Below are 18,894 nucleotides of genomic sequence, written 5' to 3'. Positions count from 1 at the left end.
GCAGATGTCATTGCCCTTTCTGCCTCAGATAGAAGTACCACAGCTGGGCAAAAACAGACCAGTGGGCCGTATTCCAAAGGCAGCGTGGTCTGGAGAAGATGAATGAAGAAGAGCCTTCCCCACTTTCACACTGTGCCAAAGACTCCATAAGTGTCACTTTCCACCTTTTCGAAACAACTGACAATTCATAAGAAAATCTCAAGGTTATTCACAGAGTGAGAAAGAAGGGAATCTTCAAGGTGAGGTGTAGTTTCAGAAACTTTTTTCATTTCCAATCCTACTGTTCCAAGTCCGATTAGACAATCCTACCCTAACTTTACCCTAACCCTAACCCTAACCCTAACTCTAATCCTAACCCTAAACCTAACCCTAATCATAACCCTAACCCTAACCCTAACCCTAACCCTAACCCTAACCTACAATCCTACTCTAAGTCAATGGTAATGGTCCTGATGTGATTATCACATTCTTGTCTCCTTCCTCATCTTCACTGAAACAATCAGTGGCACCAGGCAGGACGCAGGCTCAGCAAGTGTTACAAATGGATGCTGCCCAAAGAAAAAAAAAACAACAAAAACCAATGAACCGTGACTTTCCAAGCTCAGTATTTCAGAGGATTCCTCTGGCTCCTAGAAAGATGCAGAAAGAGGACCAATGGGACCATCTGCACCTCCATCTTTTATGTGCAGGACCTTGCCATCACAGGCAAACCTGGCCCAGAATCCCATTCATCTCTTTATTGTGTTGTCTTCATCTAGCACCCCCTCTGATCTTGCTGCTTTCTCAGCTGAGCAAGGCTCTCCTCCAGCCAAAGACATTGCACTTAGGGATACAAATCCAAGTGGCAAGCGCCCAAATGTTCTCAAGTCACAGCTGAAGGCCTGCATCAGCACAGGATGGTTTGGCTTCCCCACTCCCCCTTTGGTTTTTCCTGCAGATGCCATTGCCATTTCTGCCTCAACTAGAAGTGCCCCAGATGTGCCAAAAGGGACCAGTGGGCCGTATTCCAAAGGCAGTGTGGTCTGGAGAGGATGAATGAAGAAGAGCCTTCTCCACTTACAAACCATACCAAAGAAGCCATAAGCGTGTCTTAGCACCAATAAAAAACACCTGGCAATTCAGAAGGAAATGTTGAGTTTTCTGAAGGGGTCAGAAGGAGGGGAATCTTCCAAATGAGTTGATGCTTCAGAAACTTTATTTAATTCCAATCCTACTCTATAAACCTATACTACAAAACAACTCAATAATCCTACTCTAGAGTCCTACTCTACAATCCTACTCTAACTTGGTTATGGCAAAAATATCTTGACTGTTAGATTCTTGTCTTCTTCTTCTTCTCCTTCTTCACTGAGTTGATGAGTGGTACCAGGGTGGACGCTGGCTTGGCTGATGTTACAAATGGATGCTGTCCACAGGAAAAAAAAAAAAAAAGAACAGTGAACCATGACTTTCCAAGCTCAGTGCTTCACAGACTCAATCAGGATTCCTCTGGTACTTAGAAAGACCCAGAAAGAGGAGTGACGGGGACATCTGCTCCCCTGTCATCCTGTGCAGAACCTTGCCATCACAGGCAAACCTGGCCCAGAATCCCACTTATCCCTTTATTCTGGTTTCTCCATCTAGCTGGGATTTTTGCCCTGCCCGTGCTCTAGAAATGGTGCTTTCTGTCCCTGGGGTTTCTTCCTTTCAGGAAACTCCAATGACCCACATAGGTCCCTGTCTTTGAGAGACAGGCACCGTGCTAATTTCCACAGGGAGACAGAGCAGTGTCTACCTTTCCATGCCCTGCCCCTCCTGTGCTGGATGGCACCTTCCTTCCCAGCAGGGCCAGCCGAGTGGCGCTGGCTGCTGCAGTTCCCTCTCTGCCACACAGCCTGGCAGTAAGCCTGGGCCAGTTCCCCTCTGCCTGAGCGTGCCAGGCAGCAGATGGGGCTGGGACAAGTCCCTCTCAGCTGCCCCTGTCTGCGTGCCAGAAACCTCTAAGGGTGGGGTGGGGGGCACAAACCAGGGCCCCTCAGAGGCTCACAGTGAGCCCCCCACAGCCCCTCCTGCCCACAGCCAAATCTCTCCAGACTGCTCTGCCAGGACTGGCTTCCTTGGGTTCCTCCACCACCATTTCATGACTGTGTACCTTGCATTGCTCTACTTCAGTTCTTTTGCCATTCGATAAAAAGGAGCACCCCACCAAATTACAAAACAGGGTGACAGAAACAGAGGACAGAGCACCTCTCCTCTGAGGACAGGCTGAGAGACCTGGAGCTATTCAGCCTGGAGGAGAACTGGCCCCACGGAGACTTCATTGCTGAGTTCCAGTACTTCAAAGGGGATTCTCAGGAAGTAGGAAATACCTTTTTTAACAGGCTCCGTTGCAATAGGACATGGGATAATATTTATAATATAAAATGGGAATTGAGTCAGATTAGATCTAAGGAAGAACTTGTTTACTTGGAGCATGGTGCCACACTGGCACAGGTTGTCCTTAGAGCTGGTAGGTGCCCCATCCTGGGTAGGGATAGGGCAAACATTCCAGGTCAGGTGGGAAGGGGCTCTGAACAACCTGATCTCTCCCTGCTCTTTGCAGGACACTTGGACCAGATGACCTTCACAGGGCCCTGCCAGCCCAGCCTAGCCCAGACTAGAATTCCTCACTGTTTTCATTTGAACAACATCAGGAGTGGAGGTTGGGAGGAAGGAGGCTCATCTGATGCCTTGCACTTCAGTGGAGCAGGAGCCCATCCCTCAGACACTCTTTCACCTGCAGCCCCTTTGCATTTTACCTGCAGGAGCTCCTTGGCAGACCAGCGCCGTGCCGCGTCTGTCCGCAGGCAGTGCCTCAGGAAGTTACGCAGGGAAGACGAGAATCGGTTGGGCTGCCGCAGCTTTGGTGTCCCTCGTATGGCTATCAGGAGTTGAGGCTGGGGAAAAAGGAAACATAAGGCTCCAGCTGCTTCTTTCCCATCTGTAACTGCTCTCTCAGATCCCATTGTTTAAGTTCCACTCTGCAGAAACTGCCCTGGAGAGACCCAGAGATGACTTTCCTTTACCAACCAAAAACCCAAACCCCGATGCAGCCACAGCTTTTCCAACATTCAGCAGATCTTGCCTTGGCAGCTGATTTCATTGACTGACCTAGTTAGTGGGAACTACATCAGCAAAAGCATGTTTTGCTTCTCTGAGGATTTGCACCAGCCTGACAGGCTATTTGGAAGGGGGAGTTTGTTCTATCCATACTATTTCCAAGGATTATTACATGAAAGGAATCTTTGCAGTGCTTGTTGGTCCCTTTAGCACAGCTTCCATGAAACAAAAATCATCAAGTTGTTTTTTTTTTTTTTTCTCCTCTTGAAAAAAATGCAGATGCAGAATCCATCTAAAATAGACAGAAATAACAATGGAAGGAGGCCTGGGAGTCTCCATGAAAATGCCCACCACAATAGTCACAGCTCTGTGCTGGTGGCACTGAAAAAGATGGTGACCAAAGAGACTTTGTTACTTTCTTCTTCATCCCAGAGGAAAATCTCCTTTACTTTTCCCACACCCCCAGAGGTCACAAAGAGGGTTTTATCCTGTCTCTCTGCAGCTGAGCTCAGCCACTGGACATGGTGGGGAGCTGGAGTCCTCACTGTCCTTAGAGCTGTGCAAGCCAGGGGTGGCCCTGCTCCTGTGGTAAAGGAACACAGCACCGGCGTCAACCGCCCACGTTGGATCCCAGCCCCGGGCACCTGGCTGCAAGCTCATCAACTTGTTAAAGTACCCAGAAACAGCCAAGAGTTTAGTGTACAATTCTAACTGCAGTCAGAGAAAAACACATCCTAAACTTATCCAGGCCACCCACACGCATGACTGAACAATGTACAGATGATTTGAAAGCCTGAAAGTTTTGAAGACCCACAGGACTGGGAAAAGATGCTACAGTTTGGAAGAAAATTGATGTGCTGTGGTAAATGAAAGGAAAAGCAAGCAGAACTTGCTTGGGCATTGCTTTGGTGGTTTTTTCTCCTTTTTCTTTTTATTCTTTTTTCTTTTTCTTTTCCTTTTTTTTCTGTCTTTTTTCCCTTTTCCTTTTCCTTTTTTTCTTTTTATTTTCTCTTCCTTTTCCTCTTCCTTTCCATTTTTCTCTTACTTTTTCTTTTTTTCTTTTCCCTTTTCTCTTCCTCTTCCTTTTCCATTTACTTTTTCTCTTTTTTCTTTTTCTCTAAAATTGAAACTAGGAAGATTCAATCTCCATTTTGAAGGATATTTATCACACATCCAACCATTCCACTGAAAAATGCCTTTTCTTCAGAGACAGAGCTCCAACATTGTTCAAAAAGCAAGTGAAAAATGTCAGGCATGGCTGGAGGCCAAAATGGCAGGTTTCTGAACTGGTTAGGTTTCTGAACTGGCTACCTTCCTCTTCCCTTCTGATGCAACCAAATCGACAGCAGATGCTGATGTGCTGCAGGGACATTTTCAGAAGGGGACCTTGGTGGAAGTGGTGCCAGCAGATGGCAATGGGATTTTGTCCAATGGCACACTGACCATGGGACAGGTGAGAAAGACAAGCAGGATCAGTGAGTATTTGCACCTTACCGAAACAGGAGTTTCATTCCAGTAAGGAACTTCTCGTTCCACCATTTCGATGCCCATGATTCCAAAAGACCATATGTCCACTTTGGGGCCACATGGTTGACCTGTCACCACTTCAGGCGCCATCCACCCAGAAATGCTGGCCACTGAGCTCCGTCGACTCTGCTCAGGGCTGAGCTGAGCAAAGAGGCCAGAGTCAGCTGGGGAGAAAAAAACAAACCATGAAAGCCAGCTCAAGTTAGGAAATCAAGCAAAAGAATTCCCCACTCTCAGTCTAAGAATGTGCTGTTGAGTCTCTTGGAGAACTGTCCACGCTCTGTTTCCTCAGGGCTTTAGACAAGGAAATATGGAATTGGCCACCTCAAAAAAAACCCTCATTTTTAGACTACCTCCAGCCTTTTATTTTTCTGAAGCTTTAGATTTGCAGCTCCCTCCCTCTGGAAGGGACACACACAGAGCAACGCCACTCTTGACTCCTTGTTCCTTGTCATACTTCTGTGCAGGTTGCAAGTGTGCCCACAGTTTGTGGCAGGGTTCCCTGCAATGCCACCAGCACCATTTTTGGGGAGCTGGCAGTCACTCAAAGCAGCCCCACAGCCCACGTCCCTGGAATGCTGCACCTGACCAAGAATACACTGACCCAGCTTGACAGAGCCGTCGGTTCTGAGAAGGATGTTGCTGCTCTTCACATCTCGGTGGATCACGAGGTTCGAGTGAAGAAAATCCAGGCCTTGCAGGCACTGAAAGAGAAAACAGAAACAGGAGGGCAAAAATTAGTGATGTGATTTTGTCGCTGTCCAGCAGGACGGGAACAGAGAACTCCAGATCAGAAGGCAAAGAAAATGAGCTCTGATTTATTTCAAATATACCGCTCTATAGATAGAGGACATCGAGAAGACTAATTTCATTGGTCTTAGAGTAAAAACATGTCACACCATTGGTGTGCAGTGAATGATGCACAGTGGCAGAGCATATCTATAAACAATGTGAATAACAAGATAGATTAGAGAATTATTTACATTCTTTCCCAACTGTTTCCCAGGCTCTTGCCTGGTTAGAAAACCTTTCTCTTTCTCTCTGACTGAGATGAGAATATCCACATTTCCCCCTTTTTGTTTAAAGAAGGAGGCAGTGCCCGTCATCTTCCTGCGGGGCCCCTTGCAGGAAAGAGGACAAACACAGCTCCGAGGTTTATCAGTTGACAATCGAAACCCCCATCAAACATCAGCTCAGTTCAGTCAAAGAGATTTCCACTTATTCTTACATTATAACTTGCTATCAACTTAACTACTAATTTCAAGAAACCCATCACCAACTCCAAAGCATTGTTAGTCTGCGTGTTACACAGGCAGCCTAACTCGTCAACAGTCTGTTTCTGGAAACTAAACAAGTGTTCACTCTCCGCTTGTGGAGGGACCAGCTGGCTGATGGTCGATGTCTTGGTCTTCGTCTGAAGACCGTGATGGGTGGTCAGCACCATGGTCACTGTCTGAAGACCGTCTCCTGACCACCTTCTGTTTCTGCTGTCGCAGGTCAGGGCACACACACTTCGCAGGTATCCATCGTACCCCGGTACCTGTGGAGACACATGCATACCCGCGGCCCCAAGTGATGAGGTCGCACGGGCCTTCCCACTTGTTTGTGGCAAGGTCCCGCACCCAGACCTTTGCTCGGGGCAAATGCGCCTCACCCGCTGGATGCAATGAAAGAAAATGATTCAGGATAACAGGAATCTCTGAATTTTTCGGCACTGTCAAATGGTTGATTGTATATAAAGCTTTCTCCAACCTACTGTGTGGGGTCTCTCCGGGCATTCCCCCTTTTTGTTTTTCCAGAACGCGCTTTAGAGTACCATGAGCGCGTTCAACAATGGCTTGACCAGTTGGTGAATGTGGAATGCCAAACTTGTGAGAGATTCCCCACAAGCGTAAAAACTGACGCGTCTTCTGTGAGACATAGGCAGGGCCATTGTCAGTCTTCACACTTGAAGGTATTCCCAAAACTGCAAAAGCCATTCTCCAATGGGCAATCACATCACGACCCTTCTCCCCGGTGTGAGCAGATGCCCACATGGAGGAGGAGAAGGTGTCAACAGACACGTGCACATACTTGAGTCGACCAAACTCGGCAATGTGAGTGACATCCGTTTGCCAAAGCTGCAAGGCCTTTAGGCCTCTGGGGTTCACCCCCGCCGGTAAAGGCGCAGCAAACCCATGACAGTCAGCACAAGAACTGACAATGTCACGAGCTTCGGTTGACGTCAGATCGAATTGCTTCTGCAGAGTATGTGCACTTTGATGAAAGAAATCATGTGATGCCTTGGCTTGCGCAGTTCTGTCAGGCTGAGGCGCCACCCATGCCGGGTTGGCTAACCTGTCAGCCCTGGCGTTACCCTCTGTGATAAAACCTGGTAAAGTGGTGTGACTCCGAATGTGCAGGATGTAGTACGGATGAACCCGGGCCTGAATTGCGCACCACAAAGCTCTCAACAATTGAAACAAAACTGCATTGTTGACCTCTTTCAGCAGTGAGCAGTCCAACCGCTGGGTTATGTCTGCAACATAAGCAGAGTCAGTGACCAAGTTCAAAGGCATCTGAGAAAATCTCTGAAACGCCATTGCAACAGCTTTCAGTTCAACCAATTGAGCTGAACCGGACACGTGGCCTTCCAACACTTGCCATCCAGACTCATCCTTCCAGGTCACAATGGCCTTTCCCGTTTTCCCCGAACCGTCGGTAAAGACAGTGGGTCCCCGCACTGGCACTCGACTGTTTTTTGGTCTTAAGGACAGATTGGTTGTTTTCGCCAGTTGCAGTAATTTATGACTGGGCAGATGGTAAACAATTTGCCCTGGAAAATTTTGCAGCGCACTTTGCAAGGAAGCACTGTTAATGAAATACCATTCAAAAGTGCTCCGCTCCACTGGAAGAACGATCCTCGCGGGATCAGCTGCCATCAGCTGCAAAAACCGATAACAGCATTTGATTATCAACTGGGCAAATAAATCAAGCAGCAAAGATGCCGTCTTTTTCAATTGATGGGGTAAAAAGACCCATTCCAAGATGTGCAAAGGATCAGGCCATTTGTCATTCCATTGGCCAATGACACCTGTGGGATGACTGTCTGGACAGGTAATGAAAACAGTGATATCAATGGAAGGGTCTACCCTATAAACTTGACGAGCAGACAAAGCCTGTTGGACCTCCTCCAACGCTTGTCGCGCTTCAGGAGTCAATTTCCGAGGTGAATTCAAATCTGGGTCCCCCTTTAAAAGGTTGAACAGAGGGAACATCTGCTCTGTGGTCAGTCCCAAATAGGGACGTAACCAATTGACGACCCCAAGCAATTTCTGAGCATCATTCAGGGTCGTGATAGACTTTGGGAATTGCACCTCTTGATGCTGAATAGTTCGTTCAAGAATTTTGACTCCTAGGTACTTCCAAGGAGGATGGCTTTGAACCTTTTCCGGAGCCACTTGCAGTCCATATGAATGCAAGGCGGCGAACAACTGAGGCTTTACCTTCAGCAGTTCCTCCTGAGTGGGTGCCGCCACCAGGATGTCATCCATATAATGATAACAATACACATCAGGGAACTGCTCGCGGACTCCAGGCAAGGCCTGAGCCACATACCACTGACAAATAGTCGGACTGTTCTTGCAGCCCTGTTGCAAAATTTTCCATTGATATCTCCGTACAGACTCAGCATTGTTGATGGCAGGCACGGTAAAGGCAAACTTTGGCCTGTCATCAGGATGTAACGGGATGGTAAAGAAACAATCCTTCAGATCAACAATTAAGATTTTCCAACCCGCGGGGAGCGTGGTAGGTGAGGGCATACCAGGCTGCAATGCCCCCATACTCTCCATGACTGCATTAACCTTCCGGAGGTCCTGTAACAGCCTCCACTTCCCTGACTTTTTCTTAATAACAAAAACAGGAGTGTTCCAGGGACTGGTAGAAGGTTCAATGTGTCCCTGGTGAAGCTGATCTTGAACTAAATCATGAAAGGCGACTAACTTTTCATGTGGTAGGGGCCACTGGTTCTCCCAGACAGGTCTGGTCACCAGCCACCGTAAAGGCAGCACAGGATATTCTGCGCCCTTCTGCGCAGTGGCCCCTAGCAAAAACCCGTCCCAATCCGTACCCCCCAGGCTGCCAGCACATCCCGCCCCCAAAGAGTGATTGGAGATGCAGTAACATAGGGCCGAACCTTAGCGGTCTGCCCTTCTGGATTTTTGATCAACACGGCCTGCCGACTCAGAAATGTCTGTGCCGCACCCCCCAACCCTTCAAGGGCTGCTCCCACAGAGTCCAAAGGCCACTTAGGAGGCCACACAGAAGAGGAGATGACTGTCACGTCGGCTCCGGTGTCGATCAAACCTTGCAGCTGAATCGAAGGCGGACTGGCACCTGGTAGAATCACGGAACACGTCATTTGCGGGCGGTCGGCAGAAATGACAGCAGACCAGAAGATCTGCAGTGGTCCAGTGGATCCAAAACCACCATTCCCGCGCGTCCGTTGATCTGCCCTGGGAACACATGACTGGAAAGGCACAAGTTGAGCAATGCGGGTCCCTGCCGGAATAACGACAGGGGGGGAGGGCGTGGAAACCATGGCACAAATTTGGCCCGTAAAATCAGAATCAATGACACCCGGGTGCACAAAGATTCCCAAAAGGGTAGCACTAGATCGTGCCACCAACAATGCACTCAATCCATGGCCTAAAGGCCCGAATGCATTCAGAGGAACCTTATGCACCTTACTAGAATTTAAGATGACTGCTGCTGCGGTGTGTACATCCACCCCGGCAGAGCCACGGGTGCTGGCACTGAGTTGGCTGAGACACCCTGTACTGGTGCCGTGCCCTGGGGGACCACTTGTGTCAGCGCGCAGTTCCCCTGTGCGCTCTTGCCCCCGTTTCCCGAGCCCGTCAAACGCTTACCATTAGCATGGTAAGTGGACTTGCATTTGTTTGCGAAATGGCCTGGTTTCCCACACCTGGAACACAAAAGGTTAGAGTCTGTCCCTTTCCCCACTTTTTTGCCCCCTGTACCTGCTTGCCCTTCTTTTTTCCCTTCTTGCGTCGACCAGTCCCAGAGGATGGCATGCCTGCCTGCAAGGTTGCTGCCAGGACAGACATCTTATGGTCCACCGTACCAACCTTGGAACAAGCTTCGACCATGTCTGTCAACGATGGGTCACCTGGCAACGCATTTATCATTTTCCTGCAGTCTTCATTTGCATTCTCCCTTGCCAAAGTCTTGCACAAGACCTGCCTTAAATTTTCATCCTCGATCTGCTTTTCCAAAGCAGCTGCAAGCCTTTCAACAAATGGCAAGAACAATTCCTTGGCTCCCTGTACTATTTTCACATATCGTTGCCTAGGAGCGGCCGTCTCCATAGTTTTCATCAATGCAGCAAAGCCCACCTTCTGGGCCTGCTCAAGGATGATGGGGTGCCAAGTAGCCTGAACATCAGGATTGGCAAAGGCATTCTGCCCCATGAGCGCATCCAGCCCCACACAGAATCCAGGGTCTGTCTGAGGGTAATACGCGTTCTCAATCGCAACCCTCTCGGCCAACCTCCTCCAGTTGTTCATAAAGACGTCAAACTGCACAGGTTGAAACAACACAGAGGCCAGATGTTTAATATCATAGGGAGCCAGCAGGTCAGTGTTTATCACTCTTAGAACCTGCATCAATGGAGCGGAGCCCAACCCATATTTTGCCACCTTATCCTGCAAATCCTGCACAACCTTCCAGGCTATCACCTCGTGCCTATCCTGCTGCCCTTAATTCGGGACTGCTTTGTGCACGGGAAGGACCTGAAGCTTAGATTGTGATGATGCCTCTTCGCCCTCATCCCTTTGTGCCACCTCCGGAGAGGCCAGAGGAACCAACTGACCAGTAGCTACGGTCTCTTTCCCCTGGAGCTGCGGGTTCAAGACCCGCCTCCCAGGTTTCCCCACCCGCTCTAGCAGATCCCAGTCACCAGCCTCCAAAGCCCGTTGTCTGACCGCCTCCCAGAAGCGGCGGGGGTTTATCGGCCGCACAGACACTCGACAGGGAGGCAGCGTCCACAGCTCTCTCTGAGACGCCTGTTCCCCCCGGCGGTGCCGACGTTCCGACATTCGGTCACGCCCCCTCGGCGGAGTGGGGCAGGAGAGATCCTCACTGTCACTGCCAGCCCCCTGGGAGGAGGGCAAGCAGGACAGCCTGCGATCCGCACGGGCAGGCGGGCTGACGGGAGGCAGTGAGGCCGGCGAAGCGGCTGTTGACCGCAAGACAGAAGAACTGGACGCAGCTTCCGAGCCCGCAGCCCCCGAGAAGGAGGGGGCAGCCGCCGGTGGCGGGGCGGGGAGCGGAGCCGCGACCGGCACCTCGGTGGATCGTCCAATCGCAGGCGGCGGCACGAAGGGATCAGCCGGAGCCCGCGACACTGCAGCTGGAGCGGCGGGCGAAAGGAGGGACAGAGGCGATGCTGTCGCCGCCACAGCGGGCGGGGCAGCGGGCGAAGCGACGAGCCCCGCGGCCGGCCGGGGTGGCGCCCTGGCAGATGGGGCGGGGGCTGATCCCTCCCCCGACACAGAAGTCCGTCCCCCAGAGGGCCGACCCGAAGACGTCATGGAGGTGCCACCCAGCACATGCTGCTGCCCGACTGGCGCCGGCACCGTGAAAGAAATCAAGTCAGCCGGTGTATCCGGCGCGCCATGGGGCAGGCCAGGAGGCAACTGCGCTCGCCCCGTCGGCAGAACCGGGCCCCCCCCAGGCGGCGGGGGGCGTGCCAGCGGGTGGGTCAAAGAGTCCATCCCCGATCCCGGCGGTGCTTGGGGGCGGGACCCAGACATCTGCGCAGGCGCCATAGTCAACAGAGGAGGAGCCGGGGGGCTGCACCCCCCGCTGCGTCACGTGCCGCGGGCCGCACCGCCCCTCCCCCCACCTGCAGTCCGGAAAGGGGGCCAGCAATGGCTGAACCAACGGAGCCGTCTGCTCCAAGCCCGGACGGGCTCCAGGCTGTCGCGGCGAAGGCGGGACAGCCCCCAACAAGCCCTGCAGTGTCGGATGTACCGAAGCCGATGGTTGCGACAAAGGCACCCCCACCTCCACCTGAAAGGTGGTCGAAGCCATCGGCACCGCGCCCACAGTAGAACGCGCTTGCGCAGTCGGCTGTGGCACAGACTGCTGCGCAATCAGCGGCCGATCTGTCGGCAAAGATCTCGGCTGAACGTAGTCACGGGGACGGGAATACTCGGGCTTAGCAGGAGTTCCCGGCGACATGTAGAGTCCGCGGGGCGTCCCATCGTCTCTCACAGACCCACTCTGCGCCGTGCCGGGCCCGGGCACCGCCCCGCCCGCCTGCCGCCCACTGATTCCCGAGACACCGCTGCATATCAAAACGGTATCTTCAGTTCCCGAGAACCCCCATTCGGAGTCACTGCTCCTGGGGGACTTACGAGGCAAGGCCCTATAAATGCATCCCCAGATCGCAAACAGAGCAGACGCTGTAGCGTCCCCCTTCCTCACTTTCTTCATGAGGCACCGGCCCAACTCATTCCAGACCTTACGATCAAAGGCGAAACTAAGGTCTGCAGGGAATCCGTGGTCCCGAGCCCAACTCAGGAGCCTGATGAAGTCATCATCCGAGACCTGGATACCCAGTTGTGGGGCCCAGCCTTGCCAAGCAGTCAAGACCACCCGTTCAGCCGTAGATGGCTGGTTCCCCATTGTTAGGAAACCCTCCCTTAGCAGACGTCCACTTCAAGAGACAGACAGTCCACTAGTTCAGGGAAAACCGTCCCACTCAGTTCTCGGCTTATAAGAGCCAACCCGCGGTCCAGACAGGACCAAGCCTTGTCCGGAAGGCACACGGTTTCAGCGTTACCTCTCTCAGGAGGCCAAAGGTGTCCGGCCAGAGCCTCCAGGCTACTGGCGTGGAGCTGCGCAGCAAAGCCCCCCCGGCAAGACGCTGTGGTTCGGGGCTTCGGCCGACGCTGCAATTCCACGAGGGGTCACCAGATGTCGCTGTCGAGCAGGACGGGAACAGAGAACTCCAGATCAGACGGCAAAGAAAATGAGCTCTGATTTATTTCAAATATACCGCTCTATATATAGAGGACATCGAGAAGACTAATTTCATTGGTCTTAGAGTAAAAACAAGTCACACCATTGGGGTGCAGTGAATGGCGCACAGTGGCAGGGCATATCTATAAACAATGTGAATAACTAGATTAGAGAATTATTTACATTCTTTCCCAACTGTTTCCCAGGCTCTTGCCTGGTTAGAAAACCTTTCTCTTTCTCTCTGACTGAGCTGAGAATATCCACATGATTTCATTACACAAGAAAAGAAACAGCTCTAAAAGATTGCCTCTGCAGGGGAATGGCGAGTAATGGAGGAACACAGTGCCATTGTGAGGAAGAGCTTGCTGCTCCACCACTTGCAGAGCAGGACCTTTCTAAGGAAAAGGCATGTCAGCTTTTGAAAAAGCAACAGCACCTGCTGTTGTTGTAGACTGTCCCCTGCAAACCAGCCAGCATGGCTGCTGCTGCTGTGGATGTGCTTTCTCCATGCAGAGGACAAGTGAGGGGTTTTGCCAAGGAAGAAAAAGTCCCTCCCTTTGGTGTGAAGTGGATCACTTTGGGGTGGGAGGCTGCATGACAAAGGTTTTGTTGCTGGCCTCAGCACAGACTTGGAAGTATCACAACAGTCACCTTCCTGAAGCAAAGAGCATTTTGGCTGCACTAGTGTCCTTTTCAGTTAAGGACTGAGAGAAATGAGTCTCTCTTTTTTCTTTGCTGATCATTTCAAATGCTGCCACAAGCACATTTGCTTCTACAGGCAAGGAATGCAGTGCAGACAGGCTCGAGGCAAATGTTTAGAGAGGCAAGGTGGAGAACAGCAAATACAAATACACAAGAGAGAATGACAATACAACAGCAGAAGGTAAGAGTACAGGAACAGAGTACAATGAGTGCAGGGTCACTGGCAGGCATTTCACTTGAGATGCTTTTGCTTGCCCATAGCATACCAGCAACACAGAAACAAAGCTTGGCACATGAAATCACTCCAGGTCGGAGCCCTGTTTCCCAGACAGTCCTGCCCAAGCCCTGGGCAGCACAGGTGGGATTGCTGACCTCCCGACTGATGGCTGCCATCTCGTCTTCAGACAGGTGGGTCTCGCTGATGACATCGCTCAGAGTGCCTCCGTCCATGTACTCCATGGCCAGCCAGAGCTGCCCATCCACAAGGTAGCTGAAAGAAGGAAACAAGGGGTGGAGATGAACGTGCTTGTTTGAAAACAACAACATTGCTGTTAGAAAACCACAAGGGTTGTTTCCGGGTGCCTTTGTGACAAGGACAGAATAAAAGGAATAGACATTCCCTCTCAGCTGTGCCTTGTTTGCAATCTGTGCCGTCTCAAGGAGAAAGGTACAGCTGTGAAAAAGGAGATGTCTTAGATGGCCAGCAAGTGAAAAGTGCGGTTTAGTAACAGCCTAGATAAAAAACCTGTCACACGTGCTATTTCTGGAAATAAACACCTTATCTTCCTGGCATGCACAGCAATGGAAAAGGGACATGAATCCAAGGGAAATCCTCTCTAGGATGGTTTATCAGAACTTAAAAGGTGCTGAAAAAATTTGAAAAACTCAAGCCTCAAAACAATGTGGAGGCATTGAAGTTATAGGGTATGGAATTAGTCAGATAGGGCTGATCCAGGTTTTTGAAAAATTTTCAAACTGCATTTGCCAGGGTTGTTTAATGCAGACAAAATGCACTCTCTTCCCATCCACTGGAGAGAAGTAGAGAAATAATAATTAACCAATAATTACCAGGTCTATTTTCTGCCAGTGACCAAAGTGGGTTTTTAACTTTGCATGCTTGCAGTATGTAAACAAACATCGCTGGGATAAAACAACAACCACTCACCTCTTTAAATAATTCACAATGTTCGGGTGCTTATTCATTTTCATGACCATGAGTTCATGAAAGGTTACTTCCTTCCTGATCAGTCCTTGAAGATTTATTTTCTTTATGGCCACCTAAAATGACATTGAAAATCAATAACATTAAAAGCTGGTGGCATGAGAACAACTTCTCATATGGAGTGAGTGCTTTTGGAATAACACTGCCAAACTGTGCCAAACTGCCTTGTGATTAGACATCGGAATGGGAACAGAGTTCCAACAGCCCATTTCTCTGCTCCTTGGGGCCAGTTACAGGACATGTGGCCACTGACATTTTGCCTTGACCATTTGGTAACAGTGATTTCTCAACTATCACCCACAAAGCTCTGAGCACACTCCCTGCTGCTTTGTCTGGGATTCAGAAGAAGTAATCCATGCCTTAATACTCTGTGGATACATCTTGGGCTATGGGCAGGGCTGAGGGCTTTTAGGGATGCCATGCAGATCTCTCCCTACATGCAGTTCCCCAGTGCAGCACTGCAGGTTGCTAAGGAACTACCAGTAACTTTCAGATGCATTTGCTGGCAGCCAGAAGTGAGAATTCTGAAGCTGTAGCTCCAAAGAGCAGTGAGATGCTCAAAGGCACCACCTCTGTTTTAGCAATGGGGAGCGAGTGAGCGCGTCCTTCTCTGAAAGGAACCACTGCCCTCTGTGCCTTCCTTCTGTCAGCTGAGAAGGACAAAGACTGTCCCAGCTGCAATTTGCACACTGGCACCAGTCTGTGCTTCTTGTGCCCTTTCAGCACAGCTCTATGCAAAGCTCCAGCCCCAGCTTACCAAAACACAGGGGAGAGCCTTTGAGTGCAGCAGAGTCTGTGGCAGCTGTTGACATTTACCTGTCCTCCTGTGGCATTGTTGAGTGCTCTACAAACATCTCCAAAAGTCCTAGAAACAAAATAGTAGCAAAGAAAGGAGAAGCCATTTAGATCTTGCAGTGAAAGCCAGCCCACAGAGATCTCTGCTGTAAATGCCTAAGACCTGCAGGACACTGGAAGCATGGACATGTCTTTGGCAATGCCTTCTGACCACACTTACAAATTCTGATCAGCACTGACAATCTAACCGCAGCGTCTGAATATGTTTGCAGCTTGTCTGACTTCACACGTGATGGATATTCCACCAGCAGGACACCTGGTGCATAGTTTTGTAAAAATAACATTGGTTGGACTCATGCACTGCCAATATTTTCCAGTTCAATATATTTTATAATGGGATTTTCCATCTTCACCATTCTCCCTGAGGGAAACAAAATGCAAGATGCTCACTTTAAAGCAGAGATCCCAGCTTCCAGGAGATACAAAAGGCAGCCCCACTGTCTGGAGCTCTGAGCCCTTTGTGGTCAGCTGGCTGACAACAAGAACAATAATAGGAACATGAACAACAACAAGAAGACAGGCAGCTCCGCAGCACAAGTGGCTGGCACAGAGACTGATTTTCTAGAGTCCTTTGAAGAGAGAAAGCTCTTGAGAGCAGATACACAGGGAAGTACAGGGAGATACATTCAGAGAAGACAGATACCAGAAGAGAACAGCTACTAAGGCAAGTAAGTTTGTCATCTAAAAACATTAAGGAGAGCTTGAAATAAGGGAGCCTTTCTTTTCTTGGGAACAAACACTGTGAGATTCAACAAAAGGTTTCCTACTTGCTAAGATGAAATGCACCTTGATATCTAGAATCCATTCCTCTGAACAGATGCCAAGTTCAGAACAGGAGGAATATTGCCAAGTGTTCCCATCTTCTCCACCTTGCAGCAGTTTGCCAGAAGAATGCATCTGTGTTTGTAAACCAGAGCAGCTCATGCTCTAACCAATCCCAATGGGGCTTCAGGACCAGGACCCTCACTCTTTATGAGCAGGGTGAGTTCAAAGATGCCCTTGCCTGTACCCCACGTGAAGAACCACACTGCTTCTCTTCACCCTGACAGCAGGCATCAGTCACTCCCATTGGACTCGCCCTCTCGGCACCACACACGTCCCCATCTTCCCAACTCGGCACGGCAGGCAAGGGCAGAGAGGACAGCAGTGCTCCTCAGGTGCCAGTGTGACACAGACAGCTGCCCAGAGGAGATGCTGACCCTCTCGTGGGCCCAGGCCATGCGACGCAGAAGCCGGCCCAGACAAGGGGCTGCTGGCTCAGGCAGCTCCGCGCTGCAGCGGCTGGGCGGCGTCGGGACTCTCCCGGCTAAGGAAGGCTCCAGCCTCTGCAGTCCCACCAGCCCTCAGGGCCAGGGCAGCTACCACAACAAGGCTGGCAAAGCCCAAACATGAGCACTGACAGGCACTGATGGGAAGAAGCCAGAGCGAGCCTTTTTGTCCCAACAGGTGATGGCAGACACAGCATCAACTAGGCTCTGTTCTCAACCCTACCAGGTCTTATCTGAGAGCACAGCACTGGCAGCTGTTACAGGCAAGAAGCAGAATAAATGCCATGTGCTGCAGAATCACAAAGGGCTTGATGTCTTCTCCTAGAGACTGATCTGAGCAGGGGTTGTGACAACGGCTAGGACTCAAGCAGTCGCAGCCTTCTGCTGATCCAGGAGCAATCCCTGCTTCTGCCTTTGGCACAGAGAGAAGCCCAGGCAAGCTCCAGCCAGTCCAAGCTGCCCTCAGAGGTAGCAGGAACACCCAGAGCGCTCTCTCGCTGCCTCAGAGCACTGCCAGCACTTCCTGCAGGGAGTCCTAAATGTCCCTGTAACACCAAACTGAGGAGGACCATCTGGTACAGCTGTGCTGACACGTGCACACATGACACTGTCCCTCAGGTAAGAAAGGCACCAGACGTACTCTGTTGCTCCAGGGAGGCATCGTCGATCTCCTGTTGCTGAGCAGCAGCTGGGTCAGCGCGGGAGGTGAACCAAGTGCCCCGGCTCCACTTCTCCAGCTGGGGAGCAAAGGCTCCTTGGGACGGCGCCGCTGCTGCTGCAGCAGGTTCAGTGACAGAGCCTGTGTAAATCTGAGACAAGAAACGAGTTTGTGTCAGGAAGGTGGCTGGCAGAGAGTGCCCAGAGATCCCTTTTCAAATGCAAGCCCTTAGGAAGCTGCTGTCAGCCACATGCAGAGCTCTTCAACTGGACTGGTTTGGATGTCCACTTGTGAAACCACACGGTCAAAACCAAAGGCTGGTTTTACTCGAGTTCATAGCCAGTTTCATGTTCTGAAGGATGACTGCAGCAACGACCACTCCACTTCCTCCCAAGGACTCCTTCCCCCCTTCTAGGCCTGCAGATGCCTTGCACTCCTCCTTCTAACATTCTTCCTCCTTCCGAGGAATTCTCTTTTCCTGCACCAGCCTCGGGATGTGCTTATCTGCGGAAATACCCCTGTTCCTAAGAGACTTAGAATTTCATTCCTATCAAATATCAGGACATTTCCTAAGAAGATGTGGCTGTACAACTAGAATGACAATTTAAAATTGTGGCTGCTGTCTTTGAAGTCAAAGGGGCAAATTTGTGGTGGGGGAGCTGCGTGGGCCCAAAGGACCCAGGGGTGCCGGTCAAGAGCAGCTGAAGGTGGGCCAGCGCGTGGCCAGGGAGCCAAGAAGGCCAAGGGTGTCCTGGCCTGTGTCAGCAAGAGTGGGGCAGCAGGAGCAGGGCAGGGAGCGTCCCCCTGGGCTGGGCCACGCTGCGGCCACAGCTGGGAGTGCTGTGCCCAGTTGTGGGCCCCTGTGAAGCAGAAAGTCCTTGAGGGGCTGGAGCGTGTGCAGAGGAGGACACGGGAGCTGGGGAAGGCTGTGGAGCACAAGGCCAAGGAGGAGGTGCTGAGGGAGCTTTAGCCTGGACAACGGGAGGCTGGTCATGGACATTCAGGCAGATTTCCATAAATCCCTGCAAGATAGTGCTCACTACAAATGCTATTTTTTCTACAAATATCATCTCACTGCATCCAAGTGTTTTTGACACTTGATTTGGTGACTCTTTCATGTTGTGGTTTCTTCCTTTGTTAGGAGGAGAATTCCTGTTCAGTTTCTCATTTCTCAGCAAGGCAAGGCTATTATCCTCAACCTTTCCTGCCCTTTTCCAGCTCTTGTCGAGATTCTGCTCACATTTTCTTTTGTAAGGTGATGTTTTTGGAGGATGCAGTATTTTTGCATGAGAACACATAGTTTGGGGCTGCGAGCTCGGTGCAGAAGGAGCTGTTCTGGTGTCAGGCCAGTCAACAGGGCCTTGCACTTCGCGTTCATATTGACAGTATCTCTGCCTTTTTGCAGCCCAGGGACTCAGTAAATGTGGTGCTTTGGAACTGAGCAGGAAATCAATGCTCTTGCATTCCAGCTGGTCCTCAGAGATCAGAGGAGCTGGGAGGGGCTGGGCTTTATTTCTGATTACAGCCCCTTTAGCACTCTCAGTGTTGTCAAGTCC

The 18,894-nt window shown here is 50.8% G+C and overlaps 1 protein-coding gene across 1 annotated transcript; it reads right to left on the bottom strand.

Moving 5' to 3' along the window:
- Positions 1–1,177: 1,177 nt before the first annotated feature.
- LOC128822422 (serine/threonine-protein kinase PAK 3-like) lies at positions 1,178–17,341 on the bottom strand. Its single transcript, XM_054004123.1, has 7 exons — positions 17,321–17,341; positions 14,501–14,613; positions 13,708–13,825; positions 5,210–5,309; positions 4,573–4,769; positions 2,778–2,915; positions 1,178–1,405 (listed from the first exon to the last, which is right to left on the bottom strand). The coding sequence occupies exons 1-7, from the start codon at positions 17,339–17,341 to the stop codon at positions 1,313–1,315; spliced, it is 780 nt and encodes a 259-aa protein (XP_053860098.1). The 3' UTR covers positions 1,178–1,312.
- Between the last annotated feature and the right edge of the window lie 1,553 nt (positions 17,342–18,894).

This window comes from Vidua macroura, chromosome Z (genome assembly GCF_024509145.1).
Source record: "Vidua macroura isolate BioBank_ID:100142 chromosome Z, ASM2450914v1, whole genome shotgun sequence".
Classification (NCBI taxonomy): Eukaryota; Metazoa; Chordata; class Aves; order Passeriformes; family Viduidae; genus Vidua; species Vidua macroura.
This window is presented reverse-complemented; position numbering and strand designations above follow the sequence as displayed.